The sequence below is a fragment of the Erinaceus europaeus genome, chromosome X, assembly GCF_950295315.1.
Source record: "Erinaceus europaeus chromosome X, mEriEur2.1, whole genome shotgun sequence".
Lineage (NCBI taxonomy): Eukaryota > Metazoa > Chordata > Mammalia > Eulipotyphla > Erinaceidae > Erinaceus > Erinaceus europaeus.
In genome coordinates, this window is record NC_080185.1 from 21,153,330 (window position 1) to 21,180,550 (window position 27,221).

A 27,221-nucleotide genomic window follows, 5' to 3' on the forward strand; every position below is an offset into this window, starting at 1 on the left:
ATAGACACCTACAGACCTGTTTCACCGCCCGTGATCCTGACACCAGTTTTTGCACTTGGTGCCATGTGCGCTTAACCTGCTGCACTACTGCCCCCCCCTTCCTTTGCTCTCTCTGGGAACTGATGGAGCTGGAGTTCAGAGTCCTCTTATCTTCATCCTACCACTTCTCCCCTGCTGGGAGTATGGATCAAGGTTGTTCTGGGGATGCAGAAGGTAGGAGTTCTGGCTTCTGTAATTGCTTCTCTGCTGAACATGGGCACTGACAGGCCTATCCATACCCCCAGCCTGTTTCTATCTTTCCCTAGTGGACCAGAGCTCTGCCAGCATTTTATTTTCCAGAGCAACACTTTTGAATGCAGTGTGTCTCTTACTGGGGGAAACTACCTCCCAGAAACGGTAGACAGAGGACAAGTGCTCTCTTGTTCTCAAAAAGTTCTGTTTTCAAGTTTTTTTTTTTTCCTTACCTGCTTCTGGAACTGTGTCTGCACTTTTGCTAAGGGGACTGCAGCTGAATTGTGTAGTGGAACCAGGTCCAGAAAAAGAATTGTTAAAGAATGCAAGTAAACAGGATGTCAGATGTTATCCTCAGCCTATTTCCCTAAACAGAACTTTTTGGCTGCAAAGTAAAATGCCATTCTCCTATTCTTTCAGCTTCTGTTTAGACACAGTGATGGCTGACAGCAGGCACAATCTTCACTTGCCTGGCACATTGTCACCATGTGTGACACACCGTCTCTGGGAGATAGCATGAGGATACCCAGCCATTTCTTGGGAGAATCTTCTCAGCCTACCTCCTCTTAAGCCTGTTGTGCCAGCACAGCTCCCCAGGAGGCTCAGAACTGTCTGACCTAAGAGCCAGTTGGCATCTTATTCCTGACAAAAGCCAGCTTCTCACTGGGGCTAGACTATCTATTGACAGCACTTCCCCAGAGTGACCCATGAGTGTCTCATTTCCAAGACCCCCTGAAGTGCTGGCTCACCTCTGTTTTCCAAGAGCACTTACTTCCTTTTCTCTCCTCCCTCCTCAGCATCCTCCTCACTTCCTTCCCTTGCTGCTTCTAGTACCGTTTTCTCTCTCTGTGTGTGTGTGTGTGTGTGTGTGTGTGTGCTCGTTTCTTCTTCTTTTTTTTTTTTTTTGTATCTTAATGAGTTTGTTTTGCAGGCTATGACAGAGAAAAACCAGTGTTACCCAGGATTCCAGCATTCCTTCTTTTTCCACATCTTCCAGTGTGATCTCTGGGGCTTTGAAAGCCCATCTTGTGAGTGAGTGCCTTCCACCGTTGTTGTTTCAGAGTTGTTTTAAGGCTTTGCCCTGCAAGCACCAGAAGAGAACTCATAAAAAGGAAGCCAACAGCAGATGCAATCGCGGATGTGGCTTAGTCCTTGCAGCTGCCCCAGAGAGCTGTTGGGAGCGTACGGTCCTCAGTAATGAATCCAGAAGAGCGCATCGTGACATGGCTTATCTCCTTGGGAGTTTTAGATTCCCCCAAAAAGACCATCTGTGATCCCGAAGAGTTCTTGAAGTCCTCACTGAAAAATGGGGTAGTGCTGTGCAAACTGATGAACAGACTTCGTCCTGGATCTGTACAAAAGGCAAGTACTCTGTGCTCTGTACTCCAGCATCTCTGGGATAGCTCAGTGCCAGAGAGCAGCATGGATGTCGATTGTGCAGGGCCTAGCACGTCTTGTCTTTTTAATTGCTTTCTCCCCCTCCTCCTCTCCCTCTCTCCTTCCTCCTCTTTCTTCTCCTCCAGTGTCAGTATAGTAAAAACCTGCCACAACACTGGGAGTTGGGACAAAGTGAATACCCCCATCCTAGAGAAATAGGTTATTCCTTCCAGTGGAGCAAGGAAGGACCTGTTTTCAGTCTGGAGTGTCCACAAGTCTGTGGAATCATGGGATGTTTGATTTATAACAGTTATTGGTAGTGTCTGTGGACTGTTGGCCTGAGATCAACATAGCTAGTTTTCTTTTCTTTTCTTTTTTTTTTTTTTTTTTGTTCCTCCAAAGAAATCAAATGTCCACTGGCACTGAGTCTGTTTAGCAGCCCAGAGAAATCACCTCAGGTGCCACTGAGGGTTTGTTAAAGCTATAGGAACCAAAGAAATGTTCTGAATGCAACATGCTTCCAAAGTGAAACGAACTCTACTCTCTTTTGAAAAGTTCAACATGGGTAATGCTGGCAGCCTGTGATCATGAGGAAGGCTAATTTCTAAAGTAGGCACTTTATGTGAGTGCAGAAGCAGAGCCCAACTGTTTTCTCAAGGTCAGCAGGGAAAGCAACTGGGTGTGGTGATCCTTTTGCCTTCTCCGACTGCTTGTGTTCTCATTGAACAAAAATGACATGCTTACATTTTCTTCGGCTTGAAAAGCAGTGATATATTCGGGGAGAGCACAGAGAAACATGAACAAATGTAGAGAACAGCGAGGGGGAAAGTGCTAGTTAAAGAAATACTTCTGGGGAGGAGAGATCCAGGGAGAACCCAGCTTAAAAAAAAAGATTGGGTTACTTCATTTTTCAAGCACCTTGGCAAAAGGCCTGGGGGGCATTTTAACGCAAGAGCAATACTGATGTCAATGCAGGAAGAGAAATAACCACTTGAAGGAAGTGATGCAAAAAATCTAAACGGTCGGGCTTCATTTCAAATATCACCAGACCTTTCATCCCAACCCACTTTTACTTGCAAACTTTTCCCCCCTAGGCCTTTTGCCAAGGTGCTTGAAAAATGAAGTGACCCAATCTTGGGACTTTGGGAGTCAAGCCTCACGGAAGAGCTATTCTTTTTGTACCCATGATGGTTGGTGAAAATAATGTCTCAGTCATAGTATCCTTGACATTTAACAGAGTCAGGACCTCTTTCCAGAACCGGACCATTTGTGTTCTGACTTTTGGCTCACACATCCTTTCAGGAAAGATGATGGTGGAGGACCAGGCAGTGGTGCATTTGGTTAAGCACACATATTGCCATGCATGAGGAGTCGGTTTGAGCCCCCACTCTCCACCTGCAGGGGGGGATGCTTCATGAGTGGTGAAGCAAGTACTGCAAGTGTCTCTCTGTCTCTCTTCCTCTCTACTTCCCCCTCCTCGCTCAGTTTCTCCTTTTAAATTTTTTTAAAAAATATTTATTTATTTATTCCCTTTTGTTGCCCTTGTTGTTTTATTGTTGTAGTTATTGTTGTTATTGATGTCATCGTTATTGGATAGGACAAAGAGAAATGGAGAGAGGAGGGGAAGACAGAGATGGGGAGAGAAAGATAGACACCTTCAGACATGCTTCACCACTTGTGAAGCGACTCCCCTGCAGGTGGGGGAGCCAGGGGCTTGAACAGGGATCCTTACGCTGGTCCTTGCGCTTTGTGCCAACCTGCGCTTAACCACTGTGCTACTGTCCGAATCCCTCTCTGTTTTTATTTTTTTTAAATTTGCTTTTTCCCCCTTTTGTTGCCCTTGTTGTTTTATTGTTGTTATAGTTATTGTTGTTGTTACTGATGTCGTTGTTGTTGGATAGGACAGAGAGAAATGGAGAGAGCAGGGGGAGACAGACAGGGGGAGAGAAAGACACCTGCAGACCTACTTCACTGCATGTGAAGTGACCCCTCTGCAGGTGGGGAGCCAGGGGCTTGAACCAGGATCCTTGAACCAGTCCTTGTGCTTGGCACCATGTGTGCTTAACCCACTGTGCTACAGCCCTACCCTTTCTCCCTCTCAATTTTTCTCTGTCCTATGAAATTAAGAAGAAGGAAACAAAATGAAACAATGGCCGCCAGGAGCAGTGGATTTATAGTGCAGGCACTGAGCCCCAGAGATAACCCTGGAGGTGATAAAACAAACAAACAAGAAAAGAAAAGAAAGACAATGATTTAAGATGATGATTTATTTTCTTTTTATGGAAAAATTATATGTATATATGGAGAGAGAGAGAGAGAGAGCATCACTCTCGCATAAAAAGATCTGAGATCAGAGTCAGTGCTTTAAGATTGCAAGTCTTAAGAGAAAAAAACAAAAAGCAAAACAAAAAACCTGATTGCAAGTCCTCTGTTGCTGTGCCACCTACCCTGCTGATTTCCTGACAGTCTGTGGTCCCTCTAACAGTAATCTCCAAGTGACATTTGACTCTGTTTCTCTAGTACTGTCTGGAGCCCCAGACCGAAGCCGACTGCATCCACAACATCAGCGATTTCTTGAGAGGATGCACAGACCTGCATGTGGAGGTAAGTACACCCAGGTGGCCCTCCTTGCTGGGGTTACTTTTCACTCTGCCAAGGCCCACGTGACATATCACTGTTAACCCCAGGGGGCATTCTATGGGAACTGTGGTTGAGCTTGTCAGTCCCTAGTTGATGGCTTGCTGATGTGTTCATTTTTTTCCAGAACCCACTTCCAACACCAAACCAAACCACACCAAAGCAGGACTTTAAGTAACAATACCTTTTCAATAAGGCGAGGAGGCCCCCAAAGCAGGCTTTCAGTGGCAGGGAGGACTTGAATGTGAGAATAGGCCTCTGGAGACAGTTTGTGTGATATGCATTCCTCCTAAGAAAAACCAACAATGGGCTATTAGGTGCCATTGTCAACCATCAGGGACCCCATCACCCCAACACTAGCAAGCTGGGAAGCAAGAAAAGTCTATATTCACCTTTCCCATGAGTGCTTTAGACCAAGGACCTTGAAAAGTTGAGAAACCTGGCCCAAAGGTGTACATTGAATATCACATGACATTGCAGCCTATTATATTACACGAATACTTAAAAATTATTTATTTATTAATGAGAAAGATAAGAGGAGAGAGAAAACCAGATATCATTCTGGTACATGTGCTTCCAGGGATTGAATTCAGGGCTTCATGCTTGAAAGTTCAATGTTTTATCCACTATGCCACCTCCCGGACCACCGGATACTTCTTTGTAAATTGCTACCAGAGTTATTTCTGGAGTCCTGTGTTTGTACGATGACTCCACTACTCCTAACAGCCATCTTTTAAAGGTATATATTTTTTTAGTAGAGAGACAGAGAAATTGAAAGGGAAGAGAGGATAGAAAAGCAGAGAGACACCTGCAGCACTGCTTCATGGCTCCTGAAGCTTCTCCACTGCTTGTGGGTACCAGGGGCTTGAACCCAGGCCTTCCTGCATGGTAATACATACACTCTACCGGGTACACCACCACCCAATCCCAAACTGTCTCTTGGACTTTGTGAACATTATAGTGGTTATGGAAGGTGTTGTATGCTTTACATGCCTGAGGTTTCCTCTCCGGCCCACACCTAGGGTGTGTCTCCATCTTTAATGGGTGTAACAAAAGGTTAAAAGACATTGTTGATATGTAAAAGTCTCAAATTCCTTCTCTATTAGAAACGTTGGATCGTGCAGTAGATATGCTAATAACAAGTTTTGTTTCATAGTAAGTAAGTTGCAGCCAGCTGCCTTTGGGACTCTAGGCCGTTCCCCGCCCCCATGCAAATGCCCGTCGAGGCAAGTAGCCCCCCAGAGGCAAGAAATGTTTTTTTTTGAGCTGATAAAGTTTAGCCCACAGAGGCAGATATGGCCTCCTCAGGCCTTCCCTTAGCAGTACACTGGTTCTTGTTACTTACATGTTTCTCCATGTTTGTGCCAGTTTCTTTTTTAAAAAAAATGCCTGTATGATATATGTTTCTGTTCACCCCACACCCTTGATACTATAGTCATTTAGTTAAAAAGAAAAGGGGGAATTGTTGTATGCTTTACATTGGGTTCTAGTTCTCCCCCGCCAAGAGAATTAGATCAGTCCAGTTAATTTCGCGGGCCGCTTGGCCCTGCCCTGAGGAAACCCGCCAGAGTTCCAGAGTGACAGAGTTCCGGGGTTCCTGAGTTCCAGAGTAAGAGAGAGTGCTTGTGCCACCGCAAAGAGACAGCAGAGTTCTGTTTGGTGATTAGTTGGTCTTAGTTTATGAATCGTTGTTCCTGAATAAAGAAATACAGCTTCCCTGCCCAGCCGTTGTCTCCGCATCTCTGTTACCTGCCCATGAAACTAACCCGCCCGGCAAGAGCAACGAATTTTAACAACAGGAAGGGTAGGGGAGAACTTTAGTGTTGGGTGTAGTGACTCACATACACCCTGTGTGACTGGAAAATTACAACTGTGAAATCTTGTAATTTTAACATAACACTATTAATTCACTAATAGAGGCTGGGCAATGGTGCATCTGGTTGAGTGCACGTGATACAATGCGCAAGGACCCAGGTTCAAGCCCCTGATCCCCACATGGAGGGAGAAAGCTCCATAAGAGGTGAAATAGTGCTGCAGGTGCTCTCTTTCTCCCTCTATCTTCCCCTTCCCTCTTGACTTTCCTCTATGTCCAATAAGTAAAATAAAATGTTTATAAAATGTTGAAGCCCCCACTAGTACTTCTCTACTATATAAGATATTACTGGAGGCCAGGCAGGAGCACATTGGGTTAAGCAGAGGACAAGGATCCTAGTTCAAGCCCCCCACCTCCCCACCTAAAGGGGAGTCACTTCACAAGTGGTGAAACAGGTCTTCAGGTGTCTTTCTCTCTCCCTCTCTGTCTTCCCCTCCTCTCTTCATTTCTCTCTGTCCTATCCAACAGCAGCAGCAGTAGCAACAACAATCACAATAACAACAACAATGGAAAAAAGGCTTCCAGGAGTAGTGGATTCATAGTGCAGGCACCAAGACCCAGTGATAACCCTGGAGGCAAAAAAAAAAAAAGGGATATTACTGATTTAAGTCTATACCTCTTATGTCATTGTGTTGAGGATCATATATATATTCTTCATACATTATCTCACAGACCTTTTGAGATTTGATCTTTACCCTAATTCATTAAATGGCATCTTATTTGATCCTTACAGTAGTGCATGAAGTAACTATTATTGTATCCATTTTTTATTTATTTACAAAATGGAAATATTGACAAGACTATGGGATAGAGGGGTACAACTTCACACAATTCCTACCACCAGAACTCCGTATCCCCTCCCCTCCCCTAATAGCTTTCCTATTCTTTATCCCTCTGGGAGTATGGACCCAGGGTCATTGTGGGGTGCAGAAGGTGGAAGGTCTGGATTCTGTAATTGCTTCCCCACTTCTTCTTCTAGCGTTTGCCCTTCTTCCGTAGCCAGTCAACAGTGTCAGGTTGAGCCTGATGTAAAGTTTCGAGACCTCCTTTGAATCTGGAGAGGTGGCAGTCGTTGACTATGTGGGTCATAGTCTGTCTGTAGCCGCAGGGGCAGTTCCGGGTCGTCTCTGGGCATTGGCAGGTTGATCTATACTCCCAGCCTATTTCTCTCTTTCCCTAGTGGGGCAAGGTTCTGGGGAGGCGGGGCTCCAGGACACGTTAGTGGGGCCATCTGCCCAGGAAAGTCAGGCTGGCATCATGTGTACACATTTTTTAAACATTTTATTTCATTTATTGGACGTAGAGGAAAGTCAAGAGGGAAGGGGAAGATAGAGGGAGAAAGAGATAGAGAGATACCTGCAGCACTATTTCACCTCTTATGGAGCTTTCCCCCTGCATGTGGAGATCAGGGGCTTGAACCTGGGCCCTTATGCATTGTATCATGTGCACTCAACCTTTTGAGAGAAAGGAAGCACACCATAATATTGCTTTACCACCCATGTAGCTCCCTGCTGCCATCTCTGGTGCTTCCATGTGCTACCAAGGCTCGAACCCAGGGCTTCCTGCACAATAAAGGGTGTGCTCCTTTCTCTCTCATGCCTCGGGCATGAGAGTCTGTTTGCATAACCACTGTACTGTCTACCTCAACCCCCTTACCATATATGTTTTTCAGGCTTGTTTGCCTTAGTCATCTACTGATACAGTCCATATGTGAGCAAAACCATCTTGTAGTTGTCCTTCACCTTTTTACTTATTGCACAGTCTCCCCCAGTTCTATCTATTTTGTTCCAACTTACAGTAATTAAAAAAAAAATAAAAAGGGGAGTCGGGTTGTAGTACAGCGGGTTAAGCGCAGGTGGCGCAAAGCACAAGGACCGGCATAAGGATCCCGGTTCGAACCCCGGCTCCCCACCTGCAGGGGAGTCGCTTCACAGGCGGTGAAGCAGGTCTGCAGGTGTCTATCTTTCTCTCCTCCTCTCTGTCTTCCCCTCCTCTCTCCATTTCTCTCTGTCCTATCCAACAATGACAACAACAATAATAACTACAACAATAAAACAACAAGGGCAACAAAAGGGAATAAGTAAATAAAATAAATATTTAAAAAAAAGAGAAAAAAAATAAAAAGATGGGAGTCAGGTGGTAGCGCAGCAAGTTAAGCACACGTGGCACAAAGCGCAAGGACCGGCATAAGGATCCCGGTTGGAGTCCCCAGCTCCCCACCTGCAGGGGAGTCGCTTCACAAGCGGTGAAGCAGATCTACCTTTCTCTCCCCCTCTCTGTCTTCCGCACCTCTCTCCAATTCTCTCTGTCCTATCCAACAACAACGACAACAATAACTACAACAATAAAACAACAAGGGCAACAAAAGGGAATAAATAAATAAATATTAACAAATAAAAAATATAAATAAAATAAAAAGACTTCACATGGGCTTTGGCTGGGATTTATCAAATGTGAGGTATATTATTGGGGGTTATTTAGGTACAGCAAAATAGGCAAAGCGGCAAAGATCGGCTAGTTGTGATGGCAGGGGCCATGAGTGCTTAAGCTAGTTACCAGCACTTGGCTACATGTGTTCAGGTCCTGGGGGAAGTGGCATGGCAGGTCCCGGGGAGAAGAACAGGCAAGGGTGGCAGGAACAGAAAGAGCAGGAACAGAGAGTGACTTCCATCAGGCACTCGCTTATATCACTTCCTATAAAACTGCAATTCCTTGTGGGTTTGCATAAATTGGTAGGCTGGCGTAAGCCATATGCTAATTATGTTCATGTCCCAGCAATTCTGCTACTTACCTTCATGTCCCAATACAAATAATCCAATCGCATCTTCTTTGATTGCAGGGTAGTGTTCCATTGAATATACATCCAGTAACTTCTTTATCCAATTTCTGCTACTGTACAGTTAGGTTGCTTCATTTCTTTGGCTGCATTGTGAATAATGCAGCTATGAACATCCTTTCAAGTTTAGTGCTTTCATGTCCTTTGGATGCGGATATGTGAATACCTAGGCATGGTATTATTGGATCATAAGGTATTTCTATTTTTGTAGAACATGAATTCTGACATTCGAATTCTTGAGTTCAAATCTCAGTTCTCTCTCACCAGTAGCTTTGTGACCTTGGACATGCTACCTACTGATATAACTCTACACTCAAAGCTGAATTAGACGAGAAGCACCTAGCAGCCAAGTGACTGATCTAAGTACCAATATCTACAAATGTCACTTGAGATAGAGCTTCACTTAGGCCAAAGAACCTAGCATGATGCTCAGTATAGGACATGCTTAATAGATGTTGTTGTTGTTGATGATGCAATACAACGGGGAATCCCCCCAAAATGAGAAGAGCAGGGCTTGCATATTGTCCAGAACACTCTATTATTTATCTAAGAAAGAATGCCAGCTTGAAATGGTCAGTCTGGAAATGTGAGGGAATGGAGTCAGTGAAGCAGACACATACTGTTAGTTTGATTACTGGGTGAAGCATATGGTAACCACATTAGAAAGCTGCCACTTTCTGACACTCAAGGTGACTGTGACTGCCATCTTTGTGTCCTCACATGGTGAAAGTGGCTTAGGTCTCTAGAGGAGTACAGAGCTGGTGTGGTCAGCTCAGGTGCTGGGGAGACAAAATGCTCTCTGAAGCACCTCCCCAACACCAACAGTATCCACTGTAACACAAAAGGCGCCAAATTTGTGGTGGAGTCAAATTTAGCTAGTTCTCTCTCTCTTTTTAATTTTATTTATTTTATTTTTGAAAGCGATGCAGAGAGAAAGACAGAGAGAAACACCAGAGCACTGGTCAGCTCTGGCTTATGGTGGTGTGGGGGATTGAGCCTGGGACTTTGGAGCCTCAGGCATGAGAGTCTGTTTATATAACCATTATGCTATCTCCCCCACCCCTGGTTCTCTTTTTTTGTTGCTGGTGTTTTAGGTAACACATCTCAGAAACCAGTGTCAGATGCAAGGTCATTAAGGTTTGCTGCTATATTTTCTTCTTACGTTTAGTCTTTGATCCATTCTGCATTGTGTTTTGTATATGGGGTGAAGTAGGGGACCCTGTTACTTGAGAATGTCCCATTGTCTCAAGATGATTTGTTGAAAAGACTATTCTTTCCTTCACTGACTTGATTAGTGTTGCTTTTGTAGTGAGATTTTAAATAAGAAAGCATGAACCCTTCAATTTGGCTCTTTGTTTTCAAAATCATTTGAGTAATTCAAGATCCTTTGCATAGCCATGTGACCATTCAAGAGTAACCCAGGAATTACTACTACGACTGCCCTTTCTTGGTCAAAGTTCAGTCCTATACGTCTCTGTTCAGGCAGACCTTCCCTTTGCCTCATTCCAAGCAGGCCTTCTTGCTTTGAACCCTGGCACCTTTGCTACCAACCCATTTATAAAGTGACCCATCATTTTTTATTCTGCTCCTGGATCAAGCCTACTTTGTAAAAACATGTTTTGTTCATGAAAGATTTCATTGACTGTATATAAGATTCAGTGAGTAGTTTCTTCTCTTTTCCTATTTCTCTCTCTCTCTCTCTTCCACTCTCATTCTCTCTCTCCAATACCAGCTGGTATCAGTATGGCTTTTTCTTTGCCCCCACTCCCTCACTGCCTCCTGTCTCCCTGAGTCATTCCATCTGCCTTGTCACCGGAACAGCATGGATGCCCTCCCCCAAAGTAAGGCCTGCAGTGGGGTGGTGGTGGACGATTTGCCATTTTCCAGGGGCTGCTTTTTGCTTGGAAGCAGTTCTGGAAGTCAGGCAGCTCTACAGATGACTGGGAGTCAAGGCTAAATCTCCCATAAGAGAGACCCAGAATGGAGTCCAAGGGACGGTACAGTGGCTAGAGCATTGGTTTTGCAAACATGAGGTCCTGAGTTCAGTCCCCAGCATCACATAAGCCAGAGTCTGTCTCTCTGTCCTGTAAGAAATAAATAACATCACTTAAAAAAAAAAAACCGAAAGACACAAACAACAACAACAACCTAGGTCTAATAGGGCAGTCTCTCTCTGGGTTTGTTGTAACGTCAGTCCAAGCAACCAACAAGTAGATGTCATGGGAATCAACCCAACTTCTTTCAAGCCCTGTGAGTGCCACTTATGTGAAATGACAGTCCCCTTTTCTGGGCTTCTGTGGGCTAGCCTGCAGAATTAGGAGACCAGTGTAAGTACTAGGGAATAGCTATCCCTGGAATGCTCTTCGACTTACCGATTTATGTCTGTTCCCACGGGGCAAAGCTCAGTCTCTTTAGCTGGTCAACCTGAGGTAGCAGCAAGGCTGAAGAGGATCCAGCAAAGTTTTGCTTATCTTCTTTCTTTTTTATGTTTAAATATTCATTTTTTATGAGGAAGCAGGAGAAAGAGATAGAAGGGGTGGGGGAAGAGAGAGCGACAGAAGCAGAACATCACTCTGGTACAAGTGGTGTTGGGGGTTGAACTCATGACCTCGTGCTTGAGAGTTCAATGCTTTAGCCAATGTACCACCTTCCAGATGACTAAGAAGAATTAGTTTATTTTATTTCTTGCCAGAGTACTACACAACTTCTGGTGGTGTGGGGGATTGAGCCTGTGACTTTGGAGCCTGAGGCATGCAAATCTTTTGCAGAACCACCATGTTTTCTCCCCTCACCCTGCAAGTTTCTTTTCTGTTGAGCAAATGTGATACTCCTAACAGAGTTTGCCAGAGTCACCTGAAATGTCACCCGGGACTGCTGGCCATCCTCAGCTTTTACTGGGTGCATTTGTATTTCTGGAGAAAAAAACAGAACAGAACAAAATAAAACAAAACAAAAAACAGGACTGCACTTAAGCTAAGGTTGCAAACACTTTCCTTCTGTCATGTCATGAAACTGACAAGGTGGCGGTGGTGGTGGTGGTGGTGGTGGTGGTGGTGGTGGGGGCTGATATCAGAGTTCCCAGGAGAGTTGGGCAAGGGAGGTAAGTGGAGGGCCATTGGGGTGCATCCCGGCTAGGGTGTCTCAGCGCTTCCCCTCAGGGGTCCCCCCTCTGCCCCGCAAGGGCTAGTCTGGGAGGTTGGGGTTCCCGCCTGAGGCTCTGGCACGGGCCCCCAGCAGGCTGGGGACAGCAGCATGCGCAGTGTGCCACCGCCGCTCCGCTGCCGCCACTGCCACCCGGGCCGCCGCCTCAGCCGCTCTGCCCTGCGCCGCTGTCACTTCCAGTTCCTACTTTTGCGTTCCAGGTCCGGGTCACTGCCTCCCCGTTGCTGCCCGCCCCCCCCCCCCCCCCCCCCGGCTTTCTCCCGCTTGTGGCTCTCCTCCGGTAGGGAGTTGGGGTCTGGCGCGGGCCACTGAGCCGGGTCCCCAGGATCCCCTAGGGCAGACCCCCCAACAGTACTCCCTTATCCCCCCAATGCCCCCTCTCGCACCCTAGTCCGGCTCGTCGTTGGCGCACTCCACTGGGGTGCGCCACCTAGCACCCCGCGTTCGCCCCTGCGGTCCTCCGCCCTGCGAGCCGCGCAGAGGCAAGAACTTGAACTCAAGAATCTGGCTGCCCTTTAGAAAATTAAAAAATAATAAAAAAATAAATTAAATTCAAAGCACTGGAATAGCCCCGGGGCTGAAGAGGTTGAGCACGGCGCGGAGTTTGGAGACGCGCGCCCCCTCCCCGAGAGAGTCCAGGAGCAAAGTTGCAGCCGCCCCTCCCCTCCCGGCGAGCCGAGCCCAGCTCGCCAGTGTCGCCCTGGTGGCGGCCACGCTCGGGGCAGCGTCCCAGCGCCGGCTCGGCCCCTTGGCTCCCGCAGCTTTGGCACAGGCTCGCCCGCCACCCGCCGGCCCCGTGACTCTGGAGGGCGAGCCGGTTCCCAGAGGCGGCGGTGGAGGCAGCACGGCTGGAGCGAACGATCGAGCAGCCGGAGGACGCCGGGGCCATGCCAGGTGACTTGCCAAGGGGATCCCCGGGGGTGGGGGGGCAAGGGGTCAGAGGAAGGGGACAGCTGAGAGGGGGCTGGAAGTGGTGTCCAAGTATCCCCCCCACCCCCATCGGAGAGGAACCGCCCTTCCTCCTCCTCCTGCCGGGGCTGCCAGCCCAGGCCGCCGGGTGGGTTCCCTGCCAGGGCCTCCCGGTGCCAGCAAATCACCTGGGTTCAGGAAGGAGTGGGGAGGGCCGAGGGAGTAGTCAGCCCCTGGCCTGGCCGCCAGGTTTGCATCAGACCCGATCATTTCCCGCCCCCACCCCCGCCCCAGAACTGGTGGCAACAGCACTCTTTAATACTAATTTGACCCCCCCCCCCACACACACACACCAATCCTTAGCATGGGGGAACTGTTTTCCGGTTTGGACTCTACCAGTTTGCCGCAGCAAGGGTGTGGAGACCAGGACAGACAGACCCGTACTCTACAAGGTGTTGTAATGCGCTGTAGTTCATTTCTGAGTTCTCATTACCCAGTCATCTGGGAACACAACAGGTATTAGAGCTATTTCATCTTCTTCGCACTACACTGGACAGCCCTGAAGTTTCTCTGTCTTCCAACATCTTCTGTTTGAATTGGTAGGTGATTTCTTGCCTTTTTTTTTTTTTTTTTTTTGGAGCTAGGGGTGACTCACATGATTCTCTTAATGTGTAGTGGGAGCAAAAACGCAGTATAGCGGAGTTAATTTTCCTATGCAACTATGCATGCGTTTGTCAAAGGAAAGCTTCCCAGAAAACCAGCAGCATGGCTGGGCTAGATAAATTTGTCAGCCGATGTTCTGGAGCGTAATCATTATGGCTGAAGCCAGGTTCTAAGGTCCAGGCTGCCTTCCTCACTTGTATTTGCTTGGAAAACCCATAATTTGCCCTTGAACTCCCTATCAGTTTGGTTATGACATTGACCATGGTAAGAGGAGCCGGGATGGATGACATCATTTGCTCCAGCCACAGTTCTGGTGTTGGGTGACAGAGCACCTCTGTAAGGTCTGTGCCTGCCCTTGTACTTGAGCTCAGGCATTTCCAAGGATTTCTCTTAAGCCAAGTATCCTGCTCCATGCCAGCCAGTGCTGCAGTCCCTGCTTACATAAGCCAGCTCCAAGCCAGTGTGGGCTCTGTCTACTTGGAGCAGTTATTGCCAGAGTTCTTGATCTTGGGGATGGGGTGGCTGTTGGCACTTGGAGTTTTGAGCAAAGTGGAATTCCCACTACTATTCTCATCTTGTATTTCATTGTTGCTTAATCTGACTCTCTCCCCTTCTCTCTCTCTCTCTCTCTCTCTCTCTCTCTCTCTGTGTGTGTGTGTGTGTGTGTGTGTGTGTGTATGTGTGTGTCTTTGACTTCATCTGGATCTTACTTGGTCTTTGCAAAGGATTTAGGAGAGGTTGCATCACTTTCATCTGAAAGACAGAGAAAGAAAATTTTACTTCTCTGAAGTCCTACAGCTCACCAGTGGTGGCATCAAAGCTCCAGCCCACTTTTTTTTTCTTTCAATTTTCCTTTTTTATTGGGGGGGGGGAGGGATTCATGGTTTATAGTGAATACAGTTGTTGGCACATGTGTAACATTTCTCAGGTTTCTGTGAAATACTCTCACCCCCAGCCTAGGTCCTCCTCCACCATCATGCACCAGGACTTGAACCCCCCCCCCCCCCCCGGAGTCCTTTACTTTGGTGCAATACACTGCCAGCCCACTCTTAACGTGGGTTCTTCATTGCTGCATGAAAATGGCTGTGATCCCAATGCTATGACAGTGGATGGAAATAGTACCTATGGAGTCAAGGATGGGCTTGACATGCTTCGAAAGCCAAAAGCAATACTTGTATTCAGACCTCCTGCTCTCAGCTGAGGGTTTGGTTGTGCTTGTTGGCTTTTACTGCATCCTGCCTTTTTATACAAAAGTGCCTCACTTGGCACCGTCTGTGAATGCTATGGCTTCCAGGCAACTACTTCTTTTTTCAGTTCAAATCTGGGCCTTGTCTTTGCTCATACAGGGCTGGTACTGTTCTTAGGGGTGAGGGCAGGAGCCAAGCTTTCCGAAGGGGAGTCCCCACTTTGTGTTTTCTGGACATGCCTGTCTGCTCTCTGTTCCTCTTGGGGTGGGCAGGTGCTGAATAGAGTGAACACTGAGGACACAGACCTGTCGTTTGACATCATCAGGTCCAAGTATAATATTACTTCAGTCTTTCAAAAAAACCCATTCAGGAGGAGAAATCGGAGAGCCGAGTTTTATTTGTTCATGGCAATCTGCTCATCACTAGACTTAAAAACTTAGACACAAAGAAGAAAAGGGAGTTGGACACCTAGCATATTTCCAAGCATGTACTCTGTCCTAGGTACTATGCTAAGGAAATTAGCTCAATTCTCGCAGCAGTTTTGGGAGAGAGGGGGTCTTGTGCCCATTTTACAGTGCTAAAAACTGAGGTCAAGAGACAAGTTGGAGAAGTCTCTCATGCTGCCGTGCAGAACATCTGAAATATGATCACAGGTATCCTTTACACTGAAATGTATTCCCTTGGCTATGTGTCAGGCTGCCCTCCCAAAGGAGCTACTGATAGGTACACGGAAGACTGGCCCCTTGGTTTATTTGTTTGTTTGTTTGCTACCAGGGTTATTGCTAGGTCTTGGAGCCTGCACAACGACTCCACCATTCCTAGTGGCCATTCACCACCCCTTTCTATTTTTTTCATAGAAGTGAGAGAGATACACCCAGAGAAGGAGAGACAGACAGACAGAAGAGACCTGCAGCACAAGCTTTACCACTTGTTGAGCTTCCCTCCTGCATGTTGGGGACCAGGGGTTTGAACCCATGTCTTTGTGCATGGTACTGTGTGTGTTGTACTGTGGGAACCACCACCCAGCCCCAGGTCTTTGGTTTTGAGACACATCTATATATTTGAGTTGTTTGCGGTGCTTTAAAAACGTACTGTTGTTGGCCAGGGATGTAGCATAGTGGTAGTGTATATATTTTACATGTGTGAGGCCCTGGATTCAGTCACTGTTACCACTAAATAAATTAAATAAATACATGAATAAATAGTCCAGATTACCCCAACTCACTTTTGTAGTAATTGGTTTGCTGTGAGGTCCAAGCTTTTCTTTCTTTCTTTTTATCCTTTCCCCTCCCTCTGTCCCTTCCTCCCTTTCTCATTTCTTTCTCTCTTTCTTTCTTCCTTTCCTGCCACTAGGGTTATTGTTGGGGCTCACAACAACTCCACTCTTGGTGGCCTTTTGTTCCCTTTCTTTCTTTCCTGACACGAACAGAGAAATAGAGAGTGAGAGTGGAGAGAGAGAGAGAGAGACAGAGAGGTAAGACACCCGCAACACTGCTTCACCACTTGTGTAGCCTCCTTCCCTACCCACAGGTAGGAACTAGGAGCTTGAACCTGGGTCATTGCACATGGTAATGTGTGCACTTTACTGGGTGTGCCACCATTTGGCTCCCATATTTCTTTATTTTTATTTATTTGTTTATTTATTTTTAAATATTTATTTATTTCCTTTTGTTGCCCTTGTTGTTTTATTGTTCTTCTTATTGTTGTTGTCATTGTTGGATAGGACAGAGAGAAATGGAGAGAGGAGGGGAAGACAGAGAGAGGGGGAGAAAGACACCTGCAGACCTGCTTCACTGCCTGTGAAACGACTCCCCTGCAGGTGGGGAGCCGGGGGCTCGAAACGGGATCCTTATGCAGGTCTTTGTGCTTTGCACTACCTGTGCTTAACCCACTGCGCTACCTTCTGACTCCCATTTCTTTATTTTTTTAAAAAAATTATCTTTAATTATTTATTGGATAGAGACAGCCAGAAATTGAGATGAAGGGGAAGGTAGAGAGGGAAAGAGTCAGAGAAACACCCGTAGTCCTGCTTTACCACTTGTAAAGCTTTCACCCTGCAGGTGGGGACTGGGGACTTTTACTTGGGTCTTTGAGCACTGTGCGCACTCAACTGGGTGTACCACTACCACCCAGCCCCTGCTCCCCCCCATATTTCTTTTTTAAAATGTTTATCTTCAGGCAAGCTTGACACTGAAGCATAATAGGCATTTAGGAAATTGCAGAGATCCTGTCTATAGCTCTATGAATCATCACAGACTGAACACATCCATACAATCAGCACGCTGATGAAGAAACACAAGATGGTAGCAGGGGAGGTAACTCAGCCAGTAGCGAGCATGGCTGAGGGTTCTGTTTCTGTCTATTGTAACACATGTGCTAGAGTGCTACTCTCTCTCATGAGACACTTTCTCATGATTTCAATAACGAAGTAAGTCTTTGAAAGAAAAAACAATGTGATCCACACCCAGACGTCACCCTTAAGCTCCTTTCCTATCATGACCGCTCACCCATGGGCACCATGCTGGAGCAAGGGAAGTAATAGATTTGTTTCCAAGCTGGGGTACTTTATAGGAGTGGCATCATATACCATATGTGCTTGTTTGTGTCAGGTTGTTTTCACACAGAGTGATATTTATAATAATCACTCATGTAGTGGGGCCTAGGGTTCCTTTTTTCCATCACTAATCGTATTCCACCACATGGCGGTATCATATTTCATTTTTTAAATAGTTTTTATTTATAAATGGAAATACTGACAAGATCATAGGACAAGAGGGGCACAATCCCACACAATTCCTATCACTGGAAATCCATATCCCATTCTTTCCCCTGATAGCTTTCTTATTCTTTTTTATTATTATTTATAAAAAGGAAACACTGACAAAACCACAGGATAAAAGGGGTACAACTCCACACAGTTCCCACCACCAGAACTCTGTATCCCCTCCCTTAATAGCTTCCCTATTCTTTAACCCTCCTGGAGTATGGACCCAAGGTCATTGTGGAGTGCAGAAGGTGGAAGGTCTGGCTTCTGTAATTGCTTCCCTGCAGAACATGGGCATTGACAGGTAGATCCAGACTCCCAGCTTGCCTCTCTTTTCCCTAGTAGGGTGGGGCTCTGGGGAAGCGGGGCTCCAGGACACATTGGTGGGGTTGTCTGTCCAGGGAAGTCTGGTCAGCATCATGCTGGCATCAGGAACCTGGTGGCTGAAAAGAGAGTTAACATATAAAGCCAAACAAATTGTTGACTAATCATGAAGCTAAAGGCTGAATAGTGCAGATGAAGAGTTGGGGGGGGTCTCCATTTTGTAGATAGCTAGTAGGCATATTTTAGTTATATCCCAAAGGGCCTGTGGCTATACTAGTTGTGTTTTTTTTCCCCCTGAGCCTGAAATCTGATATGCAGGTGGATCCAATTTATTGTTGGGGGATATGATGTCATAGCTGGAAAAAGGACCAGAAAGCTGGATCAGGGAAGAGAGTAGCTCCCAAATATGGGAAAGGTGTATAAATATTGTTGACTGTAAACCCCATCCATTTGATGTGGTCTGGGGCCCATATTCAGCTTAGGAACCTATATGACCTCTGAATCCTTGTAGATCTGAGCTCACATTCTGTGGTCATGAGTAGGAACATTTCAAGCTGCCCCAATATCAGGACCCATCTTCCTCAGGTGTAGCATAGACTATGTTGTCCATCCTCCCTTCGGAGGATGGGAGCATGAACCCAGGATCATTATGGGGTATAGAAGGTGGAAGGTCTGGCTTCTGTAATTGCTTCCCTGCTGAACAGGAGCATTGACAGGTGGATCCATACTCCCAGCCTTCTCTCTCTTTCCCTAGTGGGGCAGGCCTCTGGGGAGGTGAGGCTACAGGACACATTGGTGGGATTGTCTGCCCTGGGAAGTCAGGTTGGCATCATGTTAGCATCTGGAACCTGGTTGCTGAAAAAGAGTTAAGATAGCAAGCAGAGCAAATTGTTGACTAATCATAAACCTAAAGACAAGAATATTGTGGATAGAGATTTGGGGTCTCCATTTTGGGAAAAAGCTAGTAGGTCTATTTTAGGTATATTCCAAAGGGCCCATGACTTTACTAATTTTTGCCTACACCATTTTTGACATCCAATATGTAGGTGACCTAAGCTATTGTCTGGGAGGATGGTGTCACAGTTGGAAAAACGACCAGAAAGCTGGATCAAGGAAGAGAGTAGCTCCCAAATATGGGAAAAGTATATAAAAGTAAATAACTGTAAAATCATATTTCATTTATCCACACCTCTATAGATGGACATCTGGGTGGTTTCCAATTTCCAGTTGCTATGAATATAGTGCTACATAATACTCACACATGTCTTCTGTATATAGCAACAGAATGACTAGGTCATAGGGTATATAGGTGCTCAGTTTGAGTAGGGACTGTCAAATGGCCAGACCTTGTTCATCTTTTGTTTTGAAAGCTCCACTCGTGATTTGAATGTACAGCCAGACCTGAGAACCATTTCCCTACTTGAGTTTAGCAACCAAGTGATATTCCATGTCTCCTACCTAGCTGGGAACCATAAAGAGATACTAGCCTCTTCTAGTAAATCTTAGGCCACTGGGGTTCATTTTCCCATAATCCCTTGTGCCAAGCTTCCTTTATGCTGCTCACCTACTCTCACTGTGGTTATTTGTGGAAACATTTCTCTCTGTGTGTTAGATCGGGAGCTTCTCAAATGCAGGAAGTAGAGCTTGATCGTCCTTGTAACCTTAGTAGAGTCTGCTGCACAACTCATTAGAGTACTTCCGTGCCATATGGTGCAAAGCAGGTACTCTGTGGATGTTTATTAAATGAATGAAGGATACAGTGACTGAATGATTAAAGAAGAGCAGGGCTACAGAGATGTCACATCTTTGCGCCGAGACTTAGGTGCTTGATCCCAAGGACATTGACTCAGGCTTATGCTCAGAACCTAATTCTGCTGAAATTGTGAGTAATCTGATTGCTTCCCCCCCAAGCTGATCTGAGGTCTGTGGACATATTTTGCAAGCTGAAAAATAGCACGAGGCTAGGAAGTTGTGATAAAGGGAGTCGGGGACGGAAGTTGCTCTGCTTCTGCCACACTGGCTGTGGCAGATTAAGTAAACCCTTGATCCAGGGACAGCACAGGCTTCAACTGGGCAGATCCACTCGTACACTGGGGTTTCTTCTATCTGCTGCTCTGTATTCACAGATTCAACCACTGCTGTTGCTAGTTAGGCCAACTCTAAGGGACTTGGGCATCAGTGTGGATTGGTTTGCCATGGGGTGAATGGTGGGGAGGAAGGAGGCCCTGAAACCGGTCTCCCAGGGATATCGAAGTATGAGTGTAGTTGATCTTTTGGGGGAGTTTAGCATTCTTTGTGGAATCTGGGAAAGTAGCTCAGCAGTAGAGCTCAGTGCATGCCTGCTTGAGGGCCTAGATCCGATCCATGATGCTCCGGCTTCTCTCTAAGGAAACAAACACATCTTTCAAAAAATTTTGTTCTTGGGGCCGGGTGGTGATGCACCTGGTTGAGCGCACATGTTACAATGCACAAGGACCCGGGTTCAAGCCTCTGGTCCCCACCTTCATGGGGGAAGCTTTACGAGTGGTGAAACAGTGTTGCAGGTGTCTCTCTGTCTCTTTCCCTTTCTCTTTTTTTAAAAAAATATTCTGTTTATTTATTAGATATAGACAGAGAGGAATTGAGAGGGAAGGGGAAGATAGAGAGGGAAAGAGACAGAGAGACACCTGCAGACATGCCTCACCACTTGTGAAGATTCCCCTTGCAGGTAGGGGCCAGGGGCTTGAACCTGGGTCCTTGTGCATTGTAACATGTGAGCTTAACCAGGCAAGCTACCACCTGGCCCCTCTCTCCCTCTCTATCACCCCTTCCCTCTAGAATTCTGACTGTCTCTATCCAATAAAGAAAGAAAGGAAGAAAGAAAGAAAGAAAGGCAATTAAAAACAAAACAAACAACCCACCCAAAAAAACCCCCAAATTTTTGTTCTTGGTTTTTTGCTGTGTGTGAAGATGGTACCTCTATGTTGTTCAATAATCAAACAATTAAGTGTGTATTTATATATCACACTGAAAAAAAAAAGAAATCAATAGCAGGTCAAGGTTGGAAACAGTCAAACTATAAAAAGTAGGCCCTCCTTCCCGCCACCCCTCCAACATAAGCATATGGGGACCTTGGATGTGAGGTCAGCTCATGAAACACTTGCTGTGTGGTCTAGGGACTAGACTTTGTGACGTTGCCTATCTTCGTGTGGCTTTGATTCCCGGTCAGGACAACTTTTGTTCTTGAGAAGTAGTATGATGGTGCAGTGGCTGAGAACCTGAGCTTTGGATGTGGGCTGGCCTGGGTAAGCTGCTTATTTGGTATATGCTAACCTCAGGTAGTGGTAAGAATAGGGGTACTCTATTACTATCTAAGTGTATGTTGCCTCCTAGCTCTGAATAGGAGAAGCAGGAAGAACACTTAGTAAATTCTCAATAGAAACTACTTCTTTGTTTTTTTATTTTTTTTTAAATATTTATTTTATTTATTTATTCCCTTTTGTTGCCCTTGTTGTTTTATTGTTGTAGTTATTATTGTTGTTGTCGTTGTTGGATAGGGCAGAGAGAAATGGAGAGAGGAGGGGAAGACAGAGAGGAGGAGAGAAAGATAGACACCTGCAGACCTGCTTCACCACCTGTGAAGCGACTCCCCTGCAGGTGGGGAGCCGGGGTTCGAACCGGGATCCTTATGCCGGTCCTTGTGCTTTGCGCCACCTGCGCTTAACCCACTGCGCTACAGCCCGACTCCCCCAGAAACTACTTCTTAATTGGAATTGTAGGGCTAGGGAGATAGCATAATGGTTATGCAAAAGACTTTCCTGAGGATTCGATTCGACTTCCGGAGGCGGAGCTACGAGCAGCAGATCGCTTTCTCTCCTCTCCTCTTCTCTCCCGGATCAACTAGGAATACCAAAGAGAGACCACCCGGACCGAAAACAAGACAGGACTATAATGACCACAGGAACCCAGTAAATCACCCGTGAGTACAAACACGAGTGGCTGGTGATAGAGAGGAGAGAGGGGCCTAAGGAGAGATTAAGTGACTGCTAACAGTTCAACAGTTTGTCAGTGGAGACACCACCTCCAGTCTGCTCCACCAACAAGGGGACAGCTGAAGGGAGGAAAGGACTCCCCAGAGACTCACCAAGTACAACTCTGAGTCTCCATTGCTACTACCCTCAGAATCTGGAGCAGCAACAGGGAGGGACACCAGGGCACAGAGATCTAACCGGGAAACTCAGGAGAAGGCCTATACCTCGGTGGCATAGCTGAAGGGCTGTGAAAGTCTCTTTGCATAACCACTGGATTATCTCTGCCACACCCTGCTTTATCTCTTGGTCAGGAGTCATTGATTAAGCCAAGAAGCCTATTGATAGTTTAAAAGCCCTCAGGCTACCATAGCCTACAGGGGAAAAAAAAAGGCTTTTACACCACTGAACTCCAACTCAGGGATTGAAAAAACTGTTAACTTATATAAAATGGTTAAAACAACAAGAAAAAATATTGGAGACTCGAACCAGGACAAGAGTCCAGCTAAAAGACTTTCCTGAAGTCCTAGGTTCAGTGCTCTAGCGCCTCTCTCTCTCTTTCTCTCTCTGAAATAAGATAAAATAAAATGTTTTTAAAATCTGGAATTTTAATATAATCCAGGATACTAGAGTTCACAAGTGATAACCTTGCAATTTTCTTTTCTTTCTTTCTTTTTTTTTTTTTTTAAAAAAAAAATATTTGCTTAGTTCCGTTATGTTAAGCCAAATCAATTTAAGGAATGAGTCATGCATCGTGGAGAGATTTACTTTTGAAATCTAACTGAAAAAAAATCTAATTGAAAAAAAAAAATCTTGGATACAGGAAAGGGTGAACTGTGACTCTGTGGGATGATGGCTTCTCCAGGGGTTCTAAGGTTTTATGCTAAGTTACCGGGAGAATGTAGATGGGGTACAACTTGAAACAGGGAGGGGAAAGCCACCCATCTTGTTTCTTAGTTCCATGTTTTATTTGGCAGAGGCTGCTTGTTTTTGGAAAAATGATTAAAAAAATCAAGTCAAAGGTATAACATTCACATATTTCCTACAACCTAACTTCAGAGGCTGCTCTTTGAAGGTGAAAAACCACGTTGACTGTTTCTGGGAATTTCAGATGGAGAGTGATGGCAGAATTGGCCTCTGTTTTCTTGCTTATCAGTTGAAATTAATCCTTTCAGTGTTAATAACATCTTTACACTCATTACTTGAAGTGCTTTTTCCCTCTTGGACTTGAACCTCTGAGCGTCTCACGTCATTGAAAATAATTTGAATTTAGATTAGAGTGTGTTGAACTGTGTTTAAAATTAGTTATAGACCATGTTTAATTTGTTTATAGATTTTATTTGGAAGGCTACATAAAGACAGTTTAAATTTCAGTAGTATTGCAGCCCAGTGATAACCAGGGATCCGAGAATGGAGTTATTATTATTATTATTATTATTTTTTACTTTTTTGCCTCCAGGGTTATTGCTGGGGCTTGGTGCCTGCACTACGAATCCACTGCTCCTGGAGGCTATTTTTTTCCCTTTTGTTGCCCTTGATGTTTGTTGTTGTTATTGCTGCTGTTGGATAGGACAGAGAAAAATTGAGAGAGGACAGGAAGAGAAAGATAGACACCTGCAGATCTGCTTCACTGCCTGTGAAGCAACCCCCCCTGCAGGTGGGGAGCCAGGGGCTCGAACCAGGAATCTTACATGGGTCCTTGTGCTTTGCGCCATATAAGCTTAACCCACTGCGCTACTGCTCAGTGCCCCCCCATTGGAATTTTTAAACTGTAATGGTAAATAATGTATGTGTGATCTTTAGAGTTGTATAAACTGGCTATAAATGTCCACATTAAGTTTTTAGCATATTGTCTTACTCTTGTTTTCACTGCTGAGTGTGGCCAATTTTTAACTGTTTAAAACAATTTGTGTATGGTTTCCTTTAGAACAACTTGGGACTAACAATATGTTTTTGGGAGCCAGTTCTAAAGAGGAATGGGAGAAGACAAAGCAACTGAATTCTTTAGAGACTATGAATTATTCAGTTGTTAACCACAGTAACTTCTTTAGCTACCATTTTGTGTTCTAATAATAGAAACAGTTTGGATGGATTCCTCTTGGAATTGAAACATCAGGAAAAATCTTCACTCTGTTTTCCTGTATACATGAGCTAGAAGAATGTGAGAACAGAATTTTTTCCAGTTTCCCATGTTTACCTGGATGAACTATCTCCATTTTTATATCCTTTTAAAACAAGTATATATTTTATAACTATGATTGCTGTAAATAAAAAATACACTCCAGAGGAAGATGCATTTTTTAAGTTAAATGAAAAACTACACACACACACACACACACACACACACACACACACACACACGCATCTGGCCCCTAGGAAATAAGTAATAAACCTGTTGAATTGGGCGTAGTAGAAAGGGAGAAGTTGAAATCAATTGCCTCTAAACAAATAAAAAAACATAATGTGTAATATTTAAGTGGCCATGTTTCTGAATTGGGTTGAATTTACATCAATGCATACCCCAAAAGAAGACATTTTGTTTAAAAATTTCACCCACTGAATCTTCCTGACTGGACATGAAAAAGTCATTTTGTTTTAAAGCCTAATGCATTCTGATTTGGTTTTAAAGCTGATTCCAATCCAGGCTGTTTCTGGGGGAAACAGGAGCACAATATAACTCTTTATTAAAACCACGCAGTCCTGGCTAGCCACCCCCTACTCCAGCCCTATGCTAATTTGGTCTCTTGAGTGATCACTGAAGGAGGTCTCCAAGCACCAGTCTGAGAGGCAAAGAAGTTGCCGGCACTGCTACGCAGAGCCATTGGTGATTCTAACCTTGGGGTTAGGACCAAAAGGAAATGCAAGGTCCGGCCTTTGCATTTTAATTGAAGGAGTATGAGAACACTTGCCCAGTTTCTTAGGGCCTTTGCTCACTGACTTTTTAGAGGAGGGGGTTGTGTTCTCACAGTACGGAAGCTGCTTCTAGTCTGCATTCCAACATTTGACGTTGCCACTTCCTCTGTCGTATGACACCAGACATCTGCCTGATTAACTCATGGCTTTGTCACCCTCCCTCCCGCCCCCATAAATTGGACCCTGCCACAGAGAGGGGTGGAGGGGTTCAGAGATGTGGATCATCCAAAACAGTATATATAGTCACACATCATTTCTATTTGATTTCTGGCAGAAGATTTACCTTCTTAATTAAGTTCTACTTAGACAAATAGAGTGAAATCCCAGCTTTATACTTTCTTGGGGACTTGAGTATTATTACAGAGATCAGACATGTCAACTGAAGGACTGGATAGGGCATTAGGGAGAAAGAATTAAATTAAGGTGAGATGAAATGCAGCAAGCAGTTTGCAGAGCAGAACTTGTCTCATCCCCAGACAATAACAACCACATTTCTTTACCCACTGAAAGTGTAGATATTATTTTTAAGTGCATCTTTAAGGTGTTAGACTCTTAACATCTTTTATGAAGAGCCAGGCCTATGAATCAGTCTTGAAATACTAAGGGATGTTAAAAAAGACAAAATTCATCCAAGTGAATTTGAAGGTCTAATTGAAACTATTAAATGACTCATGGGTGGAGCAGCATTTTGTCTAGAAAATAGAAAGGCACTTCTGTGAGTTGTGCAAGATGGAAGGTTTTTATAGACATAGAGAGGGTGGAACAGGTTATTAACAAAATAATAGAAAAGGCTGTTTCAAACTATTTTACTTTCCCTTTGAGGAAGCTAGAGGGATTTCTTATCAGCCAGATAAATCTCTAGAGTTGACCAGGAAATCCCACAGTGACTGGTATAAATTTCTACTTCAGGGAGAGGTTGAAACTCCAGTTAAATGAGCTATTAAGTCTTGGTATGATGACAGACATTTCAGCACAAGTGACTCCATTTTGGGACTCTTTTAGTAGGTACAGTCTATGTTGTAATTTTTCTGCTCTTTTTGGCTAGGTCTCTGGCAAAGTGGTGATATTTACCAATAATTTCTGAGAAATGTATACAAACCATGTGAATGTAGTAGCTTACTAACAAAAGAAACTGAACAACTTGTTCAGGGAGATATATATTGGGATAGCATAAATAAACATTTGAACTGTAATATAATCAGTTTGCATTCTTTGAAGACATACTGATGGTTTGGAATGTGCTATGGATTGGGGGAAAATAATGATTTGGGATTTTAAAATCACCTTCAGAACAGAACAGAACAGAACTGAATGGTTTGATGGTTGGTACACATCTTTATTTGTTGGATATTTATAGATTATCCTTTAAAAGTCTTATTTTGAAAACATGTATGCATTAACTCCTGGCATATAGCAGGTGTTTACAAATATTTGTTGGATGGATAGTTCATGGATGAATTCAAAAAATTTATGAGATAACTTGTCTATGTAATGGTTTTATGTGTAGATTAATAGTTGACCATAGAAATAACTTTTTTTTTTGGTCATCAGTGGGGTTTCACCTTTCTAGGCTTACTTTTTCAGACAGAAAGACAGAGAAAGGGAAAGACACCATAACACTGAAGTGTAAGACATTCTCACAGGAGTGAAATGGTATCAGAGAGAAGCACACTGAAGAAAAAAAAATCATCTGGGGCATGGAAGGAGATAGTGGTGAAAAAAATAATGGGATTGGGGCAGGGGTAGATAGCATAATTGTTATACAAAGAAACTTTCATGCCTGAGGCCTTGAAGTTCCAGGTTCAGTCCCCCGAATCAACATAAGCTAGAGCTGAGCAGTGCTCTGGTTAAAAAAAAAAAGAAAGAAAGAAAATTGTTTTCAAAAAGGAATTTTGGTCCATAGTGTCAGCAAGGGAGAAATGATAGGGAAGATAACCAGAGGGCTTTGAAACTCCAACTCCATCAGGACCTTGAGAAGGAAGAGGAAAAAAGAAAAGACATTCAGAAGTAGTAATAGTTGTAGATGTGACTTAGAAAGGAAGAGAATATGAGAACATGGAAAAATGGGAAAATATATATAAATATAGATAGTTATAGAAATGATAGTCGGGCGGTAGCACAGCAGGTTAGGTGCACGTGGCACAAAGTGCAAGGACCGGCATAACGTGGTCCGGGAGGTGGCGCAGTGGTTAAGGAACTAGACTCTCAAGCATGAGGGCCTGAGTTCAGTCCCTGGCAGCACATGTACAAGAGTGATGTCTGGCCCTTTCTCTCTCTCCTCCTATCTTCCTCATTAATAAAATAAATAAAATATTTTTTTTTAAAAAAAGAATATACT

General features: G+C 44.7%; 1 protein-coding gene across 3 annotated transcripts in view; it reads left to right on the plus strand.

The window, feature by feature from the left end:
- Positions 1-1,011: 1,011 nt before the first annotated feature.
- Positions 1,012-27,221, plus strand: part of ARHGEF6 (Rac/Cdc42 guanine nucleotide exchange factor 6) — a 168,889-nt gene continuing 142,679 nt past the window's right edge. Inside the window, exons 1-2 of one of the 3 annotated variants that reach the window (XM_007537689.3) lie at positions 1,012-1,593; positions 4,129-4,212. In XM_007537689.3, coding sequence (XP_007537751.1) covers positions 1,429-1,593; positions 4,129-4,212 — 249 coding nt within the window. In that variant the 5' untranslated portion in view covers positions 1,012-1,428. The remainder of the gene's footprint in view (positions 1,594-4,128; positions 4,213-27,221) is intronic. The other 2 variants (XM_060183685.1, XM_060183686.1) reach the window with 2 other exon arrangements.